At 38.0% G+C, this 23548-nt stretch overlaps 1 protein-coding gene and 1 long non-coding RNA gene across 2 annotated transcripts; both read left to right on the plus strand.

The window, feature by feature from the left end:
• The first annotated feature begins 1779 nt into the window (after positions 1 to 1779).
• LOC136179085 (B-cell receptor CD22-like) lies at positions 1780 to 19539 on the plus strand. The gene is made up of 10 exons (XM_065954269.1): positions 1780 to 1789; positions 4676 to 4732; positions 7557 to 7916; positions 8022 to 8231; positions 8352 to 8609; positions 16859 to 17128; positions 17361 to 17624; positions 18542 to 18799; positions 18951 to 19211; positions 19439 to 19539. The coding sequence occupies exons 1-10, from the start codon at positions 1780 to 1782 to the stop codon at positions 19528 to 19530; spliced, it is 2040 nt and encodes a 679-aa protein (XP_065810341.1). The 3' UTR covers positions 19531 to 19539.
• Positions 9778 to 12093, plus strand: LOC136180359 (uncharacterized). Its single transcript, XR_010667049.1, has 3 exons — positions 9778 to 10201; positions 10307 to 11689; positions 12047 to 12093. It is a non-coding gene; the product is annotated as an uncharacterized lncRNA (long non-coding RNA).
• Positions 19540 to 23548: the final 4009 nt, after the last annotated feature.

Raw genomic sequence — 23548 nt, forward strand, 5'->3', positions numbered from 1 at the left:
ATTCCATACGTAAATGAACTCCTTATCTTATCCCACCTTTATCTGCAACTGTAGATCATTATAGAGCCCTACCGGGTGGTAGTATCAGGTCGGGTGGTGCTGAAAGATATCTCAGGTAATAACTGACTAAACATGAGGAGGTCATAGTGAAACTGAAGGTGGAAAAGTCACCCATATGCTCATCACATCATATGATCTCTGTGAAAAACAATCAAAAACATGTTAAAGTTCAGTTTACATGCTTTGTTAAATAATCTGTGATCAATGATAATACTTATACTGTGTGTGTGTGTGTTCAAGATTCTTAGTTAAGCTTTAAAGTAATTTAAACTTCAGCTGCAGTAAATCTCAAAAAAGTGAAACTTAGAAGGCCTCATCGGGTTCCAGGCCAGCACGTGGCAAATCCTCTAGATACAGATAGAAGTATGATTTCTTCATGTGCTGGTCAAAAACAAGTGATGGGACATTTGTCAGACTTTAAACAAACCTGGACCACTCTGCTTCCCACCATGAGCCTGAAATCAAAAGAAATCCTGTTTGTGAAAACGGTCAATATCAGATTTGGTCGCTCCGAGTCTACTAGCGCTTTTTTTCCGTGATTTTTTTTTTCTCTAAAGGTGTGGCAGCATCACACACCATGGCCCAGACTGATGCAGGCAGAATGGAAGAGTTCAGGTCTAAAATCAACAGAGTGGGGGCTCAGAAGGGAATTCCTCCAGCTCTGATTGCTGCCATCATCTCCAGAGAGTCTCGGGCTGGAAATACAATAAAGAACACACAACCACACAACCGGTAGAGACTACTCCAATGATGTTGCTGCCAGAGCCCAGTGGTACAGGAACCATGGTGGCTTTTAACGGTTGAAGCCCACTCTGACAACATTTCCTGCAAGTCATTAAGTAAAAGTCTTAAAAGTTGTTTTATGAAATCCTGAGGTAAATAAACATGATACAAAAAACAAAACCACAAATATCTCTGTTTTTTGTGCTTGATGGGTTTTGACCAAGTGGCAACTTTCGGTGTTGAAAAATGAAGCCAATGCTGAAGTGTAAAATCCTGCAGTTCCTCGAGTGTCCACTAGAGGCTGGCTGCAGGAACACAGGAAGTCACATACAACATGTTTACAGCCTGGTACAAGAAAAACAAATAGGTTTGATTAGTTATTGTCATCACGCTGCTGATGAGCCTCCAGCGCCCCCTGCAGGAACAGATGGCTGATGTCACTCAGGCTTCTTTATGAATATAGGCCTAGAGGAAAAGAGTAAAGTATGTGTCAGCGAGTGGCCGAGCAAGAGAGAGGGAGAGGAGTGAAGTTGCTTATTCTGTTTTGAACACCATATATGGTGAAATACAAATAATGATGAAATAAAATTAACAATTGCCAAATGGGGGTTTTCACCTTCTTTAATGCCACTGTTTGTCATATAACAGTATGTATGAGATCATGTATACTCTGAAAACATCTTGCCATTTTATTGACATTCAGCTTAAAAAAACTGACAGATGTGTCAACGAACATTTTTTGCAGAGACAACTTCTACAAACTGACTTTTTGAAAGACAGTATTCACAACATCAAAAGTCGTAACAGAAAACAAACAAATACAATCAGAACTGTTTACTTTTGTCTGTCTTTGCCTAGCTACTAGCATGCACTAAAAACGGCTCCATTCATCAGAGCCACGAGAAAATCATCATTATCTGCCAGATTCTTTGCATTGACAAATATTTCAAGATCATTAGAGCATGTGTGTGCAACAGGGAAGTTAATTTTTTCATCATGGATGAAAGTAAGTTTTGGGCTGGGAGAAAATCCAATAGCAGGTACTCTAGAGCTTCCTGTTGTAAAGGCCAGGATGTGCTCAGGATTCAACGACAGGATGAAAGCTCTCTCTGCCTCAGTTAAGTTCCTGTTATTTAGACGCTCCTCAAGTTCCTTCTCTAAAAGGATGAAAAAGGTACAAAACCGCCCGCTCGATTTCTGCTGCTGTGAGGGAAGCGGCCATGCTTGGGTCTTTCCTGGTTTCACCTACTGATCCGAGGTCAGGGGTGTGGGCGTGGCCGTGTGCTGGTCTGAGGTTAATTCAAGGGGTGTGAAATTACATGATTTGCATATTTTCTAAATATTTAGCTTTACACTTGGTGACACATTTAGATTTAGATTTAGATTTAACATTTAGATTTAGATTTAACATTTAGAGTTACCATTTAGATTTACCATTTACCATTTAGATTTAGATTTAACATTTAGATTTAACATTTAGATTTAACATTTAGATTTACCATTTAGCATTTAGATTTAGATTTAACATTTAAATTTAGATTTAACATTTAGATTTACCATTTAACATTTAGATTTAGATTTAACATTTAAATTTAGATTTAACATTTAGATTTAGATTTAACATTTAAATTTAGATTTAACATTTAGATTTAGATTTAGATTTAACATTTAGATTTAACATTTAAATTTAGATTTAACATTTAGATTTAACATTTAACATTTAGATTTAGATATAACATTTAGATTTAGATTTAACATTTAGATATAGATATAACATTTAGATTTAGATTTAGATTTAGATTTAGATTTAGATTTAACATTTAGATTTAGATTTAACATTTAACATTCATATTTAACATTTAGATTTAGATTTAACATTTAGATTTACCATTTAACATTTAGATTTAGATTTAACATTTAAATTTAGATTTAACATTTAGATTTAGATTTAACATTTAACATTTAGATTTAACATTTAACATTTAACATTTTGATTTAGATTTAGATTTAGATTTAACATTTAGATATAACATTTAACATTTAACATTTAGATTTAGATTTAGATTTAGATTTAACATTTAGATATAGATATAACATTTAGATTTAGATTTAGATTTAGATTTAACCTTTAGATTTAGATTTAACATTTAACATTTAGATTTAGATTTAACATTTAGATATAGATATAACATTTAGATTTAGATTTAACATTTAACATTTAGATTTAGATTTAACATTTAGATTTAGATTTAGATTTAGATTTAGATTTAGATTTAGATTTAACATTTAACATTTAGATTTAGATTTAGATTTAACATTTAGATTTAGATTTAGATTTAGATGTAACATTTAGATTTAGATTTAACATTTAGATTTAACATGTAACATTTAAATTTAGATTTAACATTTAGATTTAGATTTAACATTTAACATTTTGATTTAGATTTAGATTTAGATTTAGATTTAGATTTAACATTTAGATTTAGATTTAGATTTAGATTTAGATTTAGATTTAGATTTAACCTTTAGATTTAGAATTAACATTTAACATTTAGATTTAGATTTAACATTTAGATATAGATATAACATTTAGATTTAGATTTAACATTTAACATTTAGATTTAGATTTAACATTTAGATATAGATATAACATTTAGATTTAGATTTAGATTTAGATTTAACCTTTAGATTTAGATTTAACATTTAACATTTAGATTTAGATTTAACATTTAGATATAGATATAACATTTAGATTTAGATTTAACATTTTGATTTAGATTTAGATTTAGATTTAACATTTAGATATAGATATAAAATTTAGATTTAGATTTAACATTTAGATTTAGATTTAACATTTAACATTTAGATTTAGATTTAGATTTAACATTTAGATTTAGATTTAACATTTAGATTTAGATTTAACATTTAGATTTAGATTTAGATTTAGATTTAACATTTAGATTTAACATTTAGATTTAGATTTAACATTTAACATTTAGATTTAGATTTAGATTTAGATGTAACATTTAGATTTAGATTTAGATTTAACATTTAGATTTAACATGTAACATTTAGATATAGATATAAAATTTAGATATAATATTTACATTTATATTTTACATTTACATATATTATTAAATATTTCTTCAACACTTAAACTTTGCAATTATTTATGTGTAAAACGAGCTAAATGTGAAGAATATTAACTAAATATTGAAAATATATATATCACAACGTTTTTACAATCGGCACCCCATAGTAACGCACTGAGCTGTGTCACACTGTTTGTTCTTGTTGCAGGATGGGTTCAGTGACAGTTTTTTAGGTCCACTATATATCCACTCTATGTCCACTATATTTCCTCGAGGTCTATATTCTTAAAGAAGCCTGAGTGACGTCAGCTGTCTGTTCCTGCAGGGGGCGCTGGAGGCTCATCATCAGCAGCCGCCATCTTGGAAATGCTGTCTCAGTCTAACTTTCAGTCAACCTAACGAGAGGCTGAGAGCTGAGGCGGGTTTTAAACCTACTGACAAACAGTTAAATCGCGCCCACCTGTCAATCATGTCAGCTACTATGGATAACACGTATTGTTCATCAAATCAAAAAATAGACTTTTAGAAAAAATTCAGCCCCCGTACAGTTTGTGCCCATGATGACAATAACTAATCAGACCTATTTGTTTTTCTTCTACCAGGCTGTAAACATGTTGTATGTGACTTCCTGTGTTCCTGCAGCCAGCCTCTAGTGGACAATGGAGGAACTGCAGGATTTTACACTTTGCACTTACATTGGCTTCTTTTTTCAACACCGAAAGTTGTCACTTGGCTAAAACCCATCAAGCACAAAAAAACAGAGATATTTGTGGTTTTGTTTTTTGTATCATGTCTCACAGGCTCTTCTGTCCAGGAGACTGACATTGAAGGAGAGGCAGGAGACGCCATGTTTGAGGGTGAGAGCGGGACTCATTGTGTGGATAGTGAAAACCTTGAGGAAGAGAGTGGCATAAACTCACCTGTGACTGTGACCAGACGGGGTCCCATGACTGATCCTGAGCCTGTGGATTCTGAGAGGAGAACAATCGAGTGGATAACCTAACTTTCTGAGCCAAGTTTATCATAGGTGGACTTTACTGACTTGACGTGTGTGACCTCTGACCCTCAGAGTACTTCAGTCTCTCTTGTGTGTCATCAGACAAATCAGCCTGCGACTTGTGGTTCTAGCTTTACAGCTGCTGTGGACACTTCAAAACATGCGAGTCAGCCTGACAATGCTGTTACTATGACGCAGACTGACAAGACTAACACTTTGTACGCTGTTGACCAGATTTCAAAAGCACATAGTAATCGTTCCATTGCACAGACACAGGTCAGGTCACGATTTGGTCGACTAATTAAACCTGTAAACAGACTGATACAAACCATGTCCAGACAAGATGTTGTTGTTCGATGTTAAAGATGTTTGTGAATCTATGTTTCAGGCATTTGCTGACTAGGCCTGTGTCTTGCTCTCGGTGTCTTTAAGACCTTCCTTGTTATTAGCGTTGTTGTGAGCCTGCACTGCACTGTTTTTGGGGTCTTGCGGGGTGTAGAAGGCACCCTGTTTCCAGTTGTTGGGTTGAGAGATAAGCGCTGCTCTCATACCCCTTCATTCTTATGGGATACATTTGACGTTGGTTTTCTTGGTAATGAGTCTGACCCTATTTGTCATATGTCTAGTTCGATTGTATTTTCGGTGCATACTGTGCGGTTGGTGCCTCATTTCGCTAAAATTCAGTGGGGGTGGGTGTAACGGAGTTAAAATGCACTTTATTTTTGAGTACAGTTTACAATTTATATTTGAGATTTCATTTATAATTTATTTCTGTTAAGTATTTGTGAATTTTATCTTAACGAGTTATGTATATTTACTTTTATTTTAACAAATTTATGTTTCCTTTGAGAATGACCTTTTTGGCACTTTGCGGCTTCTGTACCTCCTGGGTTACCGTAGCTCCTTCCATCTGTCCCTCACAGTGCCGTTTTGCATTGCTGAAGGTAAGTTGTATGTAAAAACGTTGCTGCATCATTACCTTATTTACTGTGGAAAATAAGTGATTTAAGTTGTAATGTGATATTTAATAAATAATATTTATTTTGCATGTGTAGGAGCAGAGGTGCAGAAAACAAATGTCCAGAAGGCACATTGAATGTTCTTTTGTCTTCTGCTGGAATGTTTTTCTTTGTATTTTCATACTTTCTGTTTTGTTTTACAGCCGCATGTTGTCGCTTATTTTGTCCACTAGGTGTCACTGTTTTACCATTTGGTATACTGTTTCTCATGGTTTTTACTCAGATTTATTTTTAATATACACTGAAAATCAAAGTTTTTGGTTATAAATATGTACATGTAGTTAAAATAATGTAATGATGATTGTAATGTATTTCTATGTAATATAAATGTGTTATGAGCTCTGACAGTGCTGTTTTGCATTGCTGAGGGAGCAGAGGTGCAGAAAACGAATGTCCAGAAGGCAAATTGAATGTTCTTTTGTCTTCTGCAGGAGAAAATAAAAACTGGAAAACAGTCAAAGTCTGGTTTTCTTTACTCCCCTGACCACATCCGTTACAAAAGCATGTACAGACCTTCTGTTAATGTGTTTTATTTACTCTGAAGTCACACAGCGATGAGAGGAGCAGCTATGAGTTTGAAAGCAGCAGTGAGTGGATTGGTTATCTTCCTTCTCTCTGTGTCAGGTACTGTATATCCTCACTAAAACTTTCGTCACTGAACGTATTTGGATAAGGCTTAAATTGTTTTTAAAATGATAAAAGAGTAGACTCTTGAATGTTCAGGTTTTTTAGATTGAGAGTTAGATATGATGCAAACTGTTAAAGACATGTTTGCTTCTGTTTCTTTCTATAATTAGATTGTTTTGTCTCACTAAGTTTCTAAGTCTTACGATGTGTTTTTAACGTTTTCATACATTCAACATCCGTCTGCATCATTTTTCACAAACAGTGAAGATTTTTGGAGTATTTTACAGTAAGAGAAGTTCTGAATAACTAAAGCTGCAGAATTCAGTAACTTCCAGCTGTAAGAGTCTTTATTTCCTTCATGAGAGAACAAGATAACATCTCCAGAAAAAGGGAAACCAGAGTTTGCAGATGCATTAAGTTTTGTATGACGTATGTGTGATGTTTCCATTCTCTTTCTGCTTAACAGTTAAGTGTCCTGATAAAACAGACTCACACGTGAGCTTCAGTTTTCTTCTTTTCACACTAACCTGACCACAGATTGAACAGAGAGGAAACAAAGACAAGAACACTTCAGACACACCCACTAAACTGCATTTACATTCAAGTGCAATTATTTCAGAATCTGAAAGCAAACACTTTGTCTTTTTTCAAAGACACGTTTAGATTTTTAGATCAATGTCCATTTTAAAAGCTTAGAGAGAGAAGTTTGTGGAAATGTATTAAAGTAGATAGATACGCAGTGGAGTCACTAAAATTGTTTCAATATAGCAGATAACACATTATTATGCCTGTTAACAGAGACTACAGCCTTTAGTGTTGTTCACACATTTCACTGATAAACTTAGTTACATTAGAAAACAAGTATCAAATGAAGTTCTTGGTTTCTGGAGTAAATTAAATGAAAATTTCCCTTACTCTTGCTCATCTGTTTGAACTCTCTCTCTTTCTCTCTCTCTCTCAGTAGTTGTTTGTAAAAACGATCAGTTCTGTGGTCCATGTTTGACCTGATTGTGTTTCCTGATGTGCTCTGTGTTTCAGTGGTGAAGGGAGAGGATACCTGGAGAGTGACTCACTCTTCTGCTCAGATCTGTGCCGTCAAAGGATCAACAGTGGAGATACCCTGCACCTGCACCTACACATACCCATCAACAATAAGACAACAAACTACTGTAGTTCAGAGCAGATTCTGGTTTACTAAAGACAGGTATGAACCTGTAGATGTGAGAACAGACCCAGACTACTCAGGTCGTGTTGAGTATCTTTTTCATGAGAACGTCTGCACTCTGAGAATCAAAAACCTGAGAGAGAGAGACTCAGCTGTTTACAAGTTCATGTTCACAACAAACCAACCAGGAGGAAGTTTAACTGGTGATGAAGGAGTCACTTTGTCCATCACAGGTAACATTCTCATTTTAAGTATTTTCTTCATTTTCAGAGTTAATACTACTGTGAATCTTTTTGTGTTTGTTTATTTTAATGTTCTAACTTTCTTCACATGTTCAGACCTTCAGGTGCAGGTGGAAACAAAAAGGAATCAGGCAGAGCTGAAGTGTTACAGCAGCTGTAATGTGGCTGATAATCCTTCATATGTCTGGTACAGAAATGGAAAAAATATGACTGCAGAGAAGTCTTCTATTAGAGTCTCTGTTCATGAGAATAACAAGTATTCCTGCTCTGTTAAAGGACGAGAGGATTACCGCTCTCCTGAAGTCTGTAAGTTTACTCCACAGTGTTTGACTTTTTATAACCTGTTAACTCTTCCTCATTTTAACATTCAAAAAGTTTGACCTGACATTGATTTTCAAAGTAAATGAAAAGTGTTTTCTCCTCCAGATGCTCCAAAGCTTCCCTCTGTGTCAGTGAGTCCCTCTGCTGAGATAGTGAAGTGCAGTTCAGTGACTGTGACCTGTAGCAGTGATGCTAACCCAGCACCTGAATACACCTGGTACAACATGGACGGTCGTGAACTCAGTAAAGAATCAGAGCTCGTCTTCAGCTCAGTTCAGTCCTCTGACTCTGGAAGGTATTACTGTAAAGCTAAGAATGATCTGGGAGAGAGGACATCTGGATACGTCAAAGTTGAAGTGAAATGTGAGTGAAAAACATTTTCTTTGAAAAGCAACATTGAGCTGATTTCTCATTTGAAGGTTTAATTTGCTGATCATATCTGCTTCCTCTAGCTCTACTTCACACTCACAGTCTGCAGCTAAAGCCCACTGAGCACTGACAACTAATGGTTAAAAGACACATCTTTAATTTGAATTTAAATGTTGAATATAGCTGGAGTAGAGCGTTAGTTATATAATACATGTTAGCAGTGTGAGATTGTCTGTACCAACGTCTCCTCACAGCACGTGACCGAGTGAGCGTCTGAAGAGTTTCTTAAATTTGTTCCAAAGAAAAACCTTCGACTGATTTGTGACGTGTTCTTAAACAACAGAACTGTTCACACCTCATCGCTCAACAGAGCTTGTTATCAGTTACTAGTTATTTTGCAAAGTGGAGATAGTGATGCATTGATCATTTCTATGATTGACATGTTGAGCTGTGACTTTTGATAACATGGAGGCAAAACTTTATTCTGCTCTCCTCCATCAAAGACTGAAGCACCACAGTTCTGTTTGTTCACCTTCAAAATAAAAGCACTAGATGTCATACTGTTTACAAAAGAAAACTGAAATTCACAGAGCAGAGAAATAAACATTTAATGGATCCAGTGTGGACAAGAAGCGTTCAATGCTTCGTCATGCGACATCATATCTAACATCTGATGCTGTGAGGAGCATCGATGGGAGCTGGAAAACAACACTCCTGAATGTATTACACACCACCACCCAAAAGGGGGCAGCAGAGGGATATGTCCCTAAAACTGAGACATAAAGAGAGAGTCATCAGTAGTTTTGTCTTAGTGAGAATAGATTGTTTGAATTGATCCACTTGTTTTAATGTGCTTCATGTTCTTATACTCAGTGTTTTTATGAGATGTCTTGACTGTGATTGTAGCTGCTGGAACAGAGTCACTTAAAGGAATCATTAATTATCTATATATTGAAACAGGCTCATTCTCAGTTTTTTCATCTTGGCAATTCAAACATTTTAATGTTGAGGAGAAATTAAAACAGATGTTTTCTCCTCCAGATGCTCCAAAGCTTCTCTCTCTGTCAGTGAGTCCCTCTGCTGAGATAGTGGAGGGCAGTTCAGTGACTCTGACCTGTAGCTGTGATGCTAACCCAGCAGCTAAGTACACCTGGTACACACACACACACACACACACACACACACACACACACACACACACACACACACACACACACACACACACACACACACACACACACACAAGAAATGTATTCTTGTAGCTTTTTGTGTTATTTTTGTATACGGCTGCTCTTTGTTTGTCTGAAACTTTGTTGACTCTGCTGCTGCCTGATTGGCCAGGATGCTCCTCCTGGTTAAATACAATAAAATAAAATAATGAAAGATGGATCAGAGACTTGTGAGTGAAATCTTCTGAGAAATGTGACTATTTATTTATGTTATGTCTTTCTTAAAACCCTGATAGGAAGATGTTAATCATGACCTTCATCTGATACATACGTCTGCACTTTTGAACTTTAATCGGAGGGAAACTCGTCTCACTGTGAAGTACAAACACCCTTCACTTTTATCATCAAACATCTGAGGTAAACCCTTATTCTTCCTGTGAGAGATATCTTCATGCTGAGTGGGCAGTTCTTATCTCATCTTTAAGTAAGCGTTTCCTTTAAACTGTGTTTCCACTCATGTAGACTCCTTCTCATCAGAAAGTATCTAAAACAAGAGGCCAAGTTGGAAGAAGACTTTAATAAAAACGGGTCGTCGCTCTCTGCACCTCCCTCTAATCTACCTAACAAGAAATAAAACTAACCTACAGACAACAAGAGAGCTGAAAATAAGACTGCTGGATTTCAATCAGGAGAGATAAGTACATGACTCAAAGCCTTATTGTACTTAATTATGTGTTTTATTCTGATTTTAGGTTTGGCATTGTAAACATATGTTTCCCACTTTACAAAACTCCTTAATTTCTTAGTATGATGATGTATGTCTTACTAAAACAAACTAATGTGCTGGTGGCGCAGTGGTTGGTGCGCATGCCCCATGTATGGAGGCTATGGTCCTCCAAGCGGGCAGCCCAGGTTCAAATCCCACCTGTGGCTCCATTCCCGCATGTCATACCCCACTCTCTCTCTTCCTGATTTCCAACTCTTTCCACTGTCCTATCTCTCCAATTAAAGGCACAAAAAGCACAAAAATAAATCTTTAAAAAAAAAGTTTCCTTTTGTGATCTTTTTAACTCATGAACATTCAAGACCCTTAAGTCCGGTTCTTCCCTCAGCTGTAGCCTTCACATCAGGTCCAATCTTTTAAATTTGTTTCCTTCCCAGTTCGTCCCAACAGGTTGTTCCATGCAGGCTGAATGTCTGGTTGTGGGTTAAAAAGCTTTGTTTCACAATAAGGAGTAAGTTGATTAATGTAACTTTAAAACTGATATATCACTCTATTACTGACAAGGATTACACAGGCCCATAACTGTCCAATGTTTCAAAACAATCACATTGATAACCAGGAATCTACCCTCAAGATAAGACGACTTTGTGCACGTCAAAATACCTGTCATGTAGGGTCACATGGTGCATTCATGTGGTGTCGGACACATCGGAAAAACAAGTTTTCGAGTTGTAAAATGCACATGAACGCCTGCTCAAGTCGCAACAACAACTCGGAAACTCAGAAAAAAGAATTAGGTGCCCGACTTTCCGACTTCCACGTCAGAATCTCTATGACATGGGGCGCAAAATATATCATATATATCAGCTCAAATATAACTCATAACAGTAAATGCCCAGGGACAACAGATGGAAATAAGCTAGCTAAATCTGATACAAAGCATCTCTTCTCTTCTGAGACTAATGTTGTTGTTTTTTTTACGCTGTCCCTGTTTCTAAACTAAACTAAACTAACTAGCATTTCTCTGATCTTCTTCTTTGTAGCATCAACGCTGTTTTGTGCTGTCGTTACAACATTCAGACTTTCTGAACTGAAATCACACGAACACACTGAAGTCGGAAGAACGACTTCCCAACTCATAAACTTGGATCACCGAGCAGCACCTGAATGCAGCAACAGAGGTATTGTCCCCAAATCAGACATCACACACCTGTTCTATTTTTACTTATAAAACACAGCACAGTCTACTTGATGAAACATTTGTAAACGGCACACACTTTAAAATCATTATACGTACATATCATTGAAATACCAGGTCCTGAAAATATTTTTAGCTGTCAGGGCTTGCTCTTATTCTGACTCATGCATAAAAACAGGAAGGGAGAGTGTGGCCCTCTTTTCTGTTTAACACAAGTTAACTATATATATTTTTTAAGTGTCTTAACAGACCACATCCTCTTTTTAAGAAGAAGAAAGTTTAATGTGACGACCTCACACCAGTGTGTCTCATGGATGTGATGAACCTGTTGATTTAACAGAGACGAGAGGAGCAGCTATGAGTTTAACAGCAGCAGCGAGTGGATTTGTTGTCTTCCTTCTCTCTGTGCCAGGTAACTTACTTCCACATTTATACTTCAAGGCAAAGAGCAGACTTTAGAAAGTCAGAGGAGATGTCATTTTAAATTCAATACAAAATATTGAAGTTTCTGTCACGACTGTTACTGTTTATAGGAAGTCCAGCAGACTCCTTTAACCTAAAATTATAAACTTTAAGGATCATGCACCATTTGAGATGGAAGAGTTGTGTTGAGATGTTGTCTTTAAAATAATTGATCTGCATTCCTCCAAACTGACCGTTAGCATGTTTTTGGTCCCTGGTGGAGGGTGGTGCCCCATAGTTATTCATTCTGGTTGATGATTTATTTTTTTTCAGTAGATATTAGTATGGAAGGGGAGCCGGTGGCCTGGTTGTTGGTGCGCATGTGTGGAGGCTGTGGTTCTCCCTCTCTCTCTCCCTCCCTTCTCTCTCTCTCTCCAGATTCTGACTCTGTCCACTGTCCTGTCTCTGGATAGGGGCGTAAAATACCCTAAAATAAGCCTTAATATATATTAATATCAATACTTATGTATATTATTATTATTATTAGTATCTTGTTAATAACTGAATTGCTAAACATCTAATCCCACAAGTTTGAAAATGCTGTCTCTCTCTTTATTATCTACCCATCACAGTTTTTGCTCACACCTCATTTCTCAGCAGTTTTCATTCACACTCTGTAGTCTTCAACTGTTGCTCCGCCTGTTTTCCCTTTTGCAGTAACCTCTATTAATAACAGATATCTGTATAATAATGCAGAGTCTGTACATGCATGACCATTTGGATATATGAAGTGTTCTGCTGTCAGACAGAATCTGTTGATCTCCCAGGTTTTAAGTTGAGTGGGCGGTCCTAAATGCTGCAGTGAACGCATGAGTGTTTACACTATCAATCCAATGTGAACAAATGCATGCCACACCACGTCTGTATGTGGTCCGAGCTGTCAGAACTCAGCCCATCCTCAGGAGGCATTGGGGCGCGTTCACACCGAGCATTAAGGCTATCCACTTGTCATCAGATCACCAAAGACAGATGTTAATGAAATGTGTGAAGAGCCTCTTTGGGCGTTTTCACATCTAGCCTGTTTGGTTCAGTTAAAAATATCTTGAGTCTGTAGCAAGTTTGTGCTGGTGTGAAAGCTGTCAATCAAACCCTGGTGCAGACCAAACAATCATATCCGGATCGCTTGAAAAGGGGGGTCTGGGTTCACTTGTTTTTTGTGCAACTTGTAGAAAAACAGGAAACAGTCTTATTTGTAATTAAACCAGCTAAATTAGCCAGTATCTCAGAGAATTATGGGTAGGTTTGTTCACCTTTCACGACCACCACAGCAGCATGAAGAATCATGTTAGGCAGACTGTAAATAGTAACTTCTGCACAAAGAGACTTGACCTTTTCTACTTTATTAGGATAGCTGCTAGCTTTGTCTCACTCTGACATCAGGTGTAGTCGTACTAGTTGAAGCACCTCCACTATGAATGAAGGTTTGACTCATGATGCTGCTCTTACTGTAACTGTGGTTCTTGATGTGCTCTATTTTACAGTGATTCAGGGTCAGGCTGGCTGGGGAGTGACTTACTCCTCTACTGAAGTCTGTGCCTTAAGAGGATCAACAGTCGTACTAAGGTGCACCTACAGCTACCCATCTACTACTACAGTTCAAAAGTCCTTCTGGTTTACTAAAGTCCAGGATGGAGAACCTGTAGATCTGCAAACAGACTCACAGTACACAGGTCGTGTGACCTACAGCTCTAAATCGAAGGACTGCACTCTGACAATCACAAATGTGGGAAATAGTGACTCAGCTGTTTACAAGTTCAGGTTCATAACAAACCATCAAGATGGAAGTTATACTGGTGATCCCGGAGTCACTTTGTCCCTCACAGGTAATGTTTTCATTCATTTGTTGATTATTTTAAAAACAATAAAACAACAATATCAATGTCTTCTTTTATATTTGTGCATATGAATATAGACAGTGTGAAATTTCCTCTCTGTTCTCTCTCCACAGATCCAGATCTTCATGTGAAGGTGGGCACATCTAGATATTCTTCTTTTTGGGCAGATCGGACATGTGTCAGCAGTTGTACTCTCCCTCCTCATTCCTCCTACATTTGGTTCAAGAATGGAGAGAAAATCCCCAGAAAAACATCCTCGACTTACTCAGACTACTTTAATAATGCAGACAGCTATTCCTGTGCTTTACAGGAACACCAGGATTTCCCCTCTCCTCCAGTGTGTGAGTTAACTTCACAATCTGCTTCGAACAAAACAACATCTGGTGGTGGAGACGTGTAACTACTTGTTTTTTTTCTCTTGTGAGTTTTTACTCTGTTTTAAATGATTTGTTTAATTTTCCAGGTGTTCGTGGTAAAACCTGTAACAGAGTGAAGTACGATGTCAGAACCATCTGTGCACCCAAAGGCTCATCAGTGGACATTTATTGTACTTACAACGGTCATGAAGCGGTCACTTCAAAGTTCTGGTTCAGTCCTGAACATAGTCAGCATTGGTATCAGTCAAATCGTGTTCAGGTCTCTAAAAGAGAGAGAGGACGCTCCACTCTGAGAATCTCTGACCTGAGAGAGAGCGATTCAGCCCAGCATCGTTTCAACTTTACAACAAGAAGCTTTGAATGGAGGAGCAGTTTACCTGGAACAACTCTGACTGTCACAGGTACTAATGAATGCAGAGCCATGGAGACACACAAACACAGAACCTGAACTCATCACTATCAGTTTGTACTCACTGTTTTATATGAACAAACAGGTCATGCTTGTGTGTTAATGATAAGAGAACCTTTGTGATGAATGTCACCACTCAGCGTCTTTTACTTTAGAGCAGTGGTTCTCAACTGGTGGGTTGGGACCACAAAGTGGGTCGCAGAGCCGTTTTCAGTGGGTTGTGAATTTGTGTTTGGAAACATAAAGTGTGCCAAAAAGTCTGTGAGTGCTTTAAACATGTTTTGTACCATCTGAGGTCCAAACTGCACAACATTTAAATACATCTCATTGGTTGACAAATATCAGATAATTTGGTTTACACTTCCTCATAGTTGATAGTCGGTCCTGAGGCGAGACCAGTTGAGAACCAACGATTTAGAGCAATCCAACTTTTTAGCAGCTTCTCTGAGTTTTTTAGTTTCAAATCTTTGAACTCTTCAGGTAGAAGCTTTTGTCCTTTACTTTTTTATTTGAAGAGCCCAAATTCTTAACAAACGTTACCTAAAGACAATCTGAAGAGGGGAAGCTTGTTTAGGCTCGGTTTTACACCAAGCTGTAAAGTATGTCAGACAGAAATGATCATAATAGAAAAGACGCCTAATTTGTGTGCGCTGACTGAGTCAGACCAAAAAAAGGCATTTTAATCCAAGTTCTCTGTTGGAGCTTTTCTGTCAGAATAAAGGCTGTGTGGTCACAGACTCTTAGTTTTCTTGCTTTGACTTCTAGATATTGTGGAAGTTGAAATGATGTGCATCTAAATCTAATCTCTCTCTTTTTAGAACAGAGACAATTCACATTTTTTCCCTCCATATCCAGCGTTACAGGTTCAGGTTAAAAGGATAAGAGCCAGTCAGCATTCCATTGAGGTGGAGATGACGTGTCACAGCAGCTGCAGTGAAGTCGGTCGTCTCTCATACGTCTGGTTCAGGAACAAACAGAAAATAACCAGAGCTGTGACTTCTACCTATAAAGGCTGGTTTTATCTTGAGGATGAAATCTCCTGTGCCTTAAACGGACATGATCGATTCCCCTCTCCTTCAGTGTGTGAGTAAACTTGACTAAATCACAAAACACACTTAAAGACTAACGCCACAGCACACTTACACTTTAAGTTCCCTTAAAACCCTGCTGGAATCTTTTAGATTTAAAAGTCCAATGTGTAAAATATTTACTGAATTAAATTATAAACTGACCTTAGTATATCACCAGACATTGAGGAAACAAGTGATGTTGAAGTGGTGTGGAACGGAAAACCAACAGGTGTTGCAGCGATGGAAGCGGGTCAAAAGAAGTGGTTCAGATAGAAGTGATTGTACCCGACCTAAAAAGCCTCTGCATGTTTCTAATAAGCTCCACGAGCAGAAACGTGCTCAAACTAGGATCAATATTGGAGATGCTTTTGAAAAATGGAGAGAGGTTAGAACACAGAAAGGTTTACAGACCCATGCAGAGCTGGATAAACACTGAAGCTTCAGTGTCCACCACATGGTGACCTGAGTGAGCATGGACTCTAGAGAGGAGGGGGGGAGAGACAGCTCAATGTTTAGAATTTGGACTGCAGTACCCATTTTAAACACTAGGTGTCAGAGTTACATACTGCTCCTTTAACTCTGTTTACAAATGAGTAATATTAAACTGCTCGGTAACAATTTTCAAATGATCACAACAGAGTTAAAACAGAATCTGAGTACAAAAGCAACCAAAGATTAAGCTTCAGTCTCGTGAAGATATCAGTGATGAAGCAAAAGCTAAAACGATTAACACATATTCAGTGCTTTAGAAAGAGACTCCTCAAGATAAAGTGGAATTGCATGGCCTTTGTTTAACAGTTTGTTACATAGACTGCACAGAATTGATGACAAGACAAAATAAAAAAGTAGTAAAACTCGAGCTCCATGGTCAGCACTTTACAGTCACTGTGACAGAAAGATGAATCAAAAAGGAACATAAAGACATCTAGATAAAAATGAACATGTATCTATGATCAAATGTTCTTATCTTTGAGTAATGTCTCCTGATGTCTTCCTCAGATGCTCCAAAGCTTCCCTCTGTGTCAGTGAGTCCCTCTGCTGAGATAGTGGAGAACAGTACTGTGACTCTGACCTGTAGCAGTGATGCTAACCCAGCAGCTAATTATACCTGGTACAAGAAGAATGGGAACCCCGACTTTCAACCTCTCAGTAAAGGACCAGAGCTCGTCTTCAGCTCCGTCCAGTCGTCTGACTCTGGAGAGTTTTACTGTGCGGCTGAGAACGATCTGGGGAGGAGAACATCTGAACACTTTATCTCTGATGTGAAATGTGAGTGAAAAATGACAAACAGTTTTTATCTCTCCCGTCTCTTGAATTTCATTCACACTAAGCTACAATCTGTAGCTGAGGTAAAATTTGAGTTTTGTGAAATATGTTTCAGACCATCAACAGCTAAAATGTTGCTACACAAAGTTATTCACACTTTATGATTTAATTACTCTGTGCTATGGTGGTAGCATACCTCAACATAGAATAATCACTGCTAACACATCTTCTCCAGATGCTCCAAAGCTTCCCTCTCTGTCAGTGAGTCCCTCTGCTGAGATAGTGGAGGGCAGTTCAGTGACTCTGACCTGTAGCAGTGATGCTAACCCAGCAGCTACTTTTAAATGGTACAAGAGAAATCAGACCCCTCAATACCTTCATGAAGGAGCACAGCTGGTCTTCAACTACATTCAACCCTCGGCCTCTGGAGAGTATTACTGTGGATCTGAGAACAAGCTGGGGAGGAAGAGGTCTGGATACGTCTCTATCAATGTGAAATGTGAGTGAAACAGCAGAAATGTTCTTGAAGATATTATGTGTAAAGAAGAAACTCTCACCTACAAATAAACACACTACTATAGTCTCTTTGACAGATTCAAGTTAAAGGACCAGTGTGTGAGATTTAATCAGGACTTTAATGTGACGATTTAAAATATTTTTACTTGAGTTTAATTACTTTAAAAGTTTGTAATGTTATTGATTTCCAAGAAGCAGCGATTTCATCAAAACCTTTGAGTCGACTGATTTTTCATTCTGCCTGATCTCCCGTTGTTAGTTGTGCAGTGTACACTGAGGCTCGACAGCCTATCATTGTCTGATCAGCTGCTTCAGACTGGTCGGATGATTTTCTGATTTTCTGCACGTTTGATATTTTGGTTGTACGACTGCCCACACTCACATAGCAGAGCCATGCGCAGATCCCACGACTTCAGGACTTTTCCCCCCTGATTGTGTCTGCGCAAACTGACAGAAAACATCCTAAATCACCATGGCAACAGTAGACACGCCTGTTTAATCCAAAAGAAACGATGGCAGGAAATATCTGCAGACCTCCAGCTGAGAGGGAATACTTGTTATTATTTAGCTGCTAGTTAGCTTGTGTGTGTGTGTGTGTGTGTGTGTGTGTTTGAGAGAAAGTGTTTTTTGGGCATGTGTGTATTTGAGTCGTGCATATGAGACAGATCTATTGATGATGGTGAATGCTCTGTCCTGATTTCACTCGTACAGTGTGAGTTTGAATTTCAAACAATCGTACAGAGTACGCTGAGCTTTAATGATTGTTGTAAACTCTGCAGGTGAAGAGGGGAGCATCGAGGGAGGGGTTGTCAGCTGGTTTCAATCTGCACCCTCAGCACTTTATTCCACTTCATTCTTCTTTGGTCACTTCAGTTATATTTTTATTCTTCTCTCCTCAAGATGCTCCATCAGTTTGTTCAGCGTCTGTGAGTCCTGCTGGTGAAATCAGAGAGAACAGTAGAGTGACTGTGACCTGTAGCTGTGATGCTAACCCAGCACCTGAATACATCTGGTACAACGTGAACGGTCGTGAACTCAGTAAAGAATCAGAGCTCGTCTTCAGCTCAGTTCAGTCCTCTGACTCTGGAGAGTTTTCATGTAAAGCTGAGAACGATCTGGGAAAGCCGACCTATAAATGGATCTCTATTGATGTGAAATGTGAGTGAAACACTTTAAACAGCAACATTCAACATTTGGAGACTTTCCTTACTGACCTGATTTCTCTGTAGTTTCATAGTTTTCTCACACCTTGATCATCCTGTCTGTTAATGACTTTCAAATCTTCAGAAACCTTTTTATGTATCATCAGATGCTCCAAAGCTTCCCTCTGTGTCAGTGAGTCCCTCTGCTGAGATAGTGGAGGGCAGTTCAGTGACTCTGACCTGTAGCAGTGATGCTAACCCAGCAGCTAAATACACCTGGTTCAAGGAGGATGAAGACTCACCAACAGCTTCAGGACAGATCTTCACCATCTCTACCTTCAGTGCTGATCACAGTGGGAGATATTACTGTGAAGCTCAGAACACAAGAGGACGTCATAACTCCACCTTACATCTGCTTGTTGTGGCAGGTAAGTTATTAACATTCACCTGCACACAAACCTGTTTACTGCACCAGACCAGATTCACATTTAGAAAGTAGAAAGTAGTACAAAAAAAAAAAGAAAATTCAGAGAGGAACCTCCATCCTGTCAGAGTGTGACTGAATGATGAACAGAGGGTATCACAAAGTAGAAATGAAATGTTTCAATCTAATCCTACCAGTAAAGAGTCTCACATATCTATCTTTAATTCTCAGGGAACTCAACATTCATAATACATATCATCAAGTGGACTCTGCTGCTCTTGATGTTGATTTCTCTGTTTCTCCTGACTCTGTGGACGAGGTAAACACCATACAAATTTGAAGAAGAAAACTCTGAGCTCCACCACTGAACCTGCAGAAGTGATCGAGGTGAGAGAGAAAGAGAGAGAGTCCTTACTAATCGATCTTTTCCTACATCACTGTAAAACCTGATGAAACATATTTCTGATCAAATCTTATCGTCTGTCATCAGGTGGATGTTGTGTATGAGAACGTGTCAGCCGTCACTGCAGCACAGACAGAAGACACAGGAGCAGGAACACATGCTGTGAAGTCCAGTCAGGTTAGAGCCTCCTGCTCTGAATCAAACAGGCCCACTTCACATTCAGAGTCACAGTTACAACTATAACTTTAGTTTGATGTGATTTTCTCCAGATGTAGTTGAACCAGATGCAGGACTCACTGTGGAGAGCGAGGCTGTGGAGGATGTGGGGGAAGTGGAAACATTGACCTTCAGCAGCAGGAAGTTAACAACAGCATGGAGCAGAGAGTTTAGGAGATGGTTTTTTTTTGCAGCTTGAACTGAATCACTTTGAGGTGTTCTGCAAGGACCTCTCCAGTCACCTTTCAATCTGCTCTATGACTTCACTCAAAGTTTAGTTTTTGTAAATATTGGTTTTACTCTACTTACTGTATATTGTATAATGACAATAAAGGCTTTCTATTTCTTACTGATGTAAAATATGTCATTCTGCTGTCTCTGTTAGTGATGTGGTTTTCGATGTTATAATCACAGTAAACATGAAAAACACAGGATAACAATCATCAGTACAAACTCACAAGATCATTTCCACAGTCACCTCTGTTTTGTAGGCGGAACTGACATAAATGTGGTGGAAGTAATAAAACAGCTGCTTTTTTGTTCTTATCAATGTTCTGACTATGTTACTGTGCACTGATTGGACACAACACAGGACCTCAGCAAAGACTTTAACTACTCACTGAACCGTATCACACTGCTGCACTCAAATGTCAGAGCATAAATTGAAGAGATTAATTGGATTGCAGTTCACGCTCATCGTATCTGTTTTAAATAATCCAAAAAGATATTAAAAATGTGTAAATCTTCTAGGAAAGTGTTTTTGTTCAAATCCATAACTGATCATACGTGTGAGGCTCATAATGCATAGATTTACCTCCACAAACCTTGACTTTAATTTACTGACCAAAGCTTATATACCCTAGTAAAATCCCAAACATACAGATAAATTAATAGTTGAAACCAGCTTCATTTCAGTAACTGTTTTCCACCCATTATACTGTGGAAACATTGTTTTCAATACGGCATTTTGCTTTAAATTCATTCAGGCAATGTGGTTTATTTGTTTGTGATTTGTGTGTGAGCTGATGTAACCTTGTGTTTTTGTAAGCATCACCATACGCCTTTAAATCAGATGAGTTTTAATCTGCTACCACGTCATTGAGATTGTTTAAATGTGCATACTTCATGCCTAATTCTACAGGCCTGTGACTGAACCTCCAGCTTTGCAAGATTCCAAACCCATTGGTCTGTCCAACAGTTGCACACACCTCATCTCTTCCCATTAGCTTAGCTACCTAGCCTGACAGAGCTGCTCATGGAAGAGCGTTATGATGTCTCACAAGGATGTGTGTCAAATTCTGTGCCAGTTCCCAACAATTTGACATATGAGTGTAGTCTAAATACTGCAGCTCCGCAGTAAAAAAGACACACCCTAAGCCATGATTGAACAAGCTAAACCTGCTAGAAGCAGATACTTGTGTATTTCCTCCTAGGAGTTTCTTCTGTGTTGCTTTGAAGTTGTGGTTTGAGAGAAATCCATACTACCCCTCTTAGCGGGTTTGAGTAAACACTGATATACTCCCCTCAAATGGTTGATGTGAATAGTGTGCACAGCAGGTCCCACTGGTGGTTGACATTAGTAATTTGTTATATTGACCCAATCCCTCTGGTGGGTGTCGAGTTGCAATGCAATTTTTTATTACTTTAAATTGCAACTCTGAGCATCCATCGTATTTTTGATTTAATAACGAATTAAGTTAGGAATATATTCATGTTCCAATTATCTTGTTATACACAAGACATCATTGTTGAAATAAAAATTGGTAAGTAATTCATATTTGTGTGTTTGTGCAGACTACCCCTTAGTCACTCAGTGCACCAGCCCAGTCAAAAAAGTCTGGACACGCCCCTGCACCCAAGGGTCCCACATTCTGATGATAATGTGGCAAGAGGCACTAAGGGGTTGGTGTACAATAAACAATAATCTAACTGACCCGACAAAGTCACCCGGGGAATTTCACCCCAGGAAAAATATAAACACCTTATTCAGACAAAGGCAACACAGATTCAACAACTGAAGACAGAGACGTGGTTCCAAATGACAATGTTAATTTAGTGAAAACAGAGACTGGGAGTATCTGTTAAGAGATGGGTTTTAGTTATTGCTCAATTTAGGGAGCGGAATAAACAGGTTTATTACAATTTAATTTATTCTAAAATAACACTTTCATTCAAATCATCAGCAGCCCAACATCCAAGGATGTGTTCCTGGAATGCAATCTACTCAACCACTCGTGAACTCATAACAAACAGGTGCAAACTATTGTGTACCAGTGCACTTACCACTATAAACAGTGCAGGGAACCACCTCGAGGGCCTAGCCCCCACTTCACTAAAGGGGAAATAAAGAAAGTATTAGCAAAGAAAACAGTTGGTACAATTTAAAATTTAACAAGTTAACAGATATCCATAAAACATGAGTCATTAGTCATTCAAAGCTAATTCAAAAAACAGCCACACTAGGCAAAACACTAAGATAAGAAAAATGTTAACAAGCAAAACAGCAGCCGATGAAACGCCTGAAAGACAAAGAAACACATTACATATTATCAATCATTTATAACACTGTAAAAAAATAAATAAAAAAAATGTAATGAACACTTTACCCTACTCAACACTAAACTGGCTTCACGACTACCCTTAGGCAAAAGGTGACAGGTACCAAGATTTCAGGTAAGTCAACCAACAGGAAAACAGACACTCCAGCAGGGGATTAAATTGTTCCATTAAAATATCTCCACATCTGAAGTGAATTTATACTATTTTAAGACAAACCTCAGCAAACCAGACACCAGTACACTCGAGGCAGACACGCAGACAGGGGACTGTTTTAAGACAAATTAAACTCTTTACTTTAAGTAAATTGAAATAATCATGAATGCATAACCTACCTCAGAGAAAGGAACATGTGGCAACCAACAGGCAGACAAGGCAAAAACGCAGCCATTTTGCCACAGGTGCTTTATATATGGTTCAGCTAATTAAGGGGCTGGACCAGGTGAGGATTTGACCTACTTTCAGAGGCTGCATTCAAGGCCAACAATGAAAAACAGACTAGAACCACTGCTCCCACTACAATAACCCCTTTGTCCTGTAAAAAAATAAGTTTGCACTGAAACAAGTTTGATACCAATAGGACTTATTTGTGAGGTGAGTTCTTCCTGTTTGTCTTATCAAGTATGTTAATCCTCTAAAGAGGAAGGAAATGTAGGCGTTAAAAACACCCTGATATCTGTCTTCTGTTCACTCACTGCAGAGGAGGAGAATCTTCTTACAGACACTATGCTTTTTCAATGTAAGTAGAATAATTTATCAACATGTCTGATACTGTTTGAGTCCTGCTGTGTTCTTATTATTCTATCTGCTAACATGTTTTATTGTCCCTAAAGTCACACAGAGAGATGAGAGGAGCAGCGATGAGTTTAACTGCAGCAGTGAGTGGATTTATCGTCCTCCTCTCTGTGCCAGGTACTTCATATCTACAGTTACATTCATTTAATCTAAAGAGGGAAAATGTGGGACTGATTAATGCAGACTGAAGGTCACCTGTGTGAAAAGTGGATCACAGTTTATGTGAAAGGAAATCTTCTCAGATATACGACAAACAGTTATTTATACTGTTGTGTGACTTCTCCAGACATTAGTTAGTTTTCAGATTTTTGTTTATTAATGTTTAACAGGAAGATCTTTAGTTGGATCGCCTCTTTTTCGTATTTGTTCTT

The sequence above is a fragment of the Labrus bergylta genome, chromosome 1 (genome assembly GCF_963930695.1).
Source record: "Labrus bergylta chromosome 1, fLabBer1.1, whole genome shotgun sequence".
Lineage (NCBI taxonomy): Eukaryota > Metazoa > Chordata > Actinopteri > Labriformes > Labridae > Labrus > Labrus bergylta.

Coding starts and splice junctions, on each gene's coding strand:
- LOC136179085 (XM_065954269.1), top strand. Junction 4,733..7,556: donor AGGAGACGCCATGTTTGAGG/GTGAGAGCGGGA, acceptor TCTGTGTTTCAG/TGGTGAAGGGAGAGGATACC. Junction 19,212..19,438: donor ACATCTGCTTGTTGTGGCAG/GTAAGTTATTAA, acceptor TTTAATTCTCAG/GGAACTCAACATTCATAATA.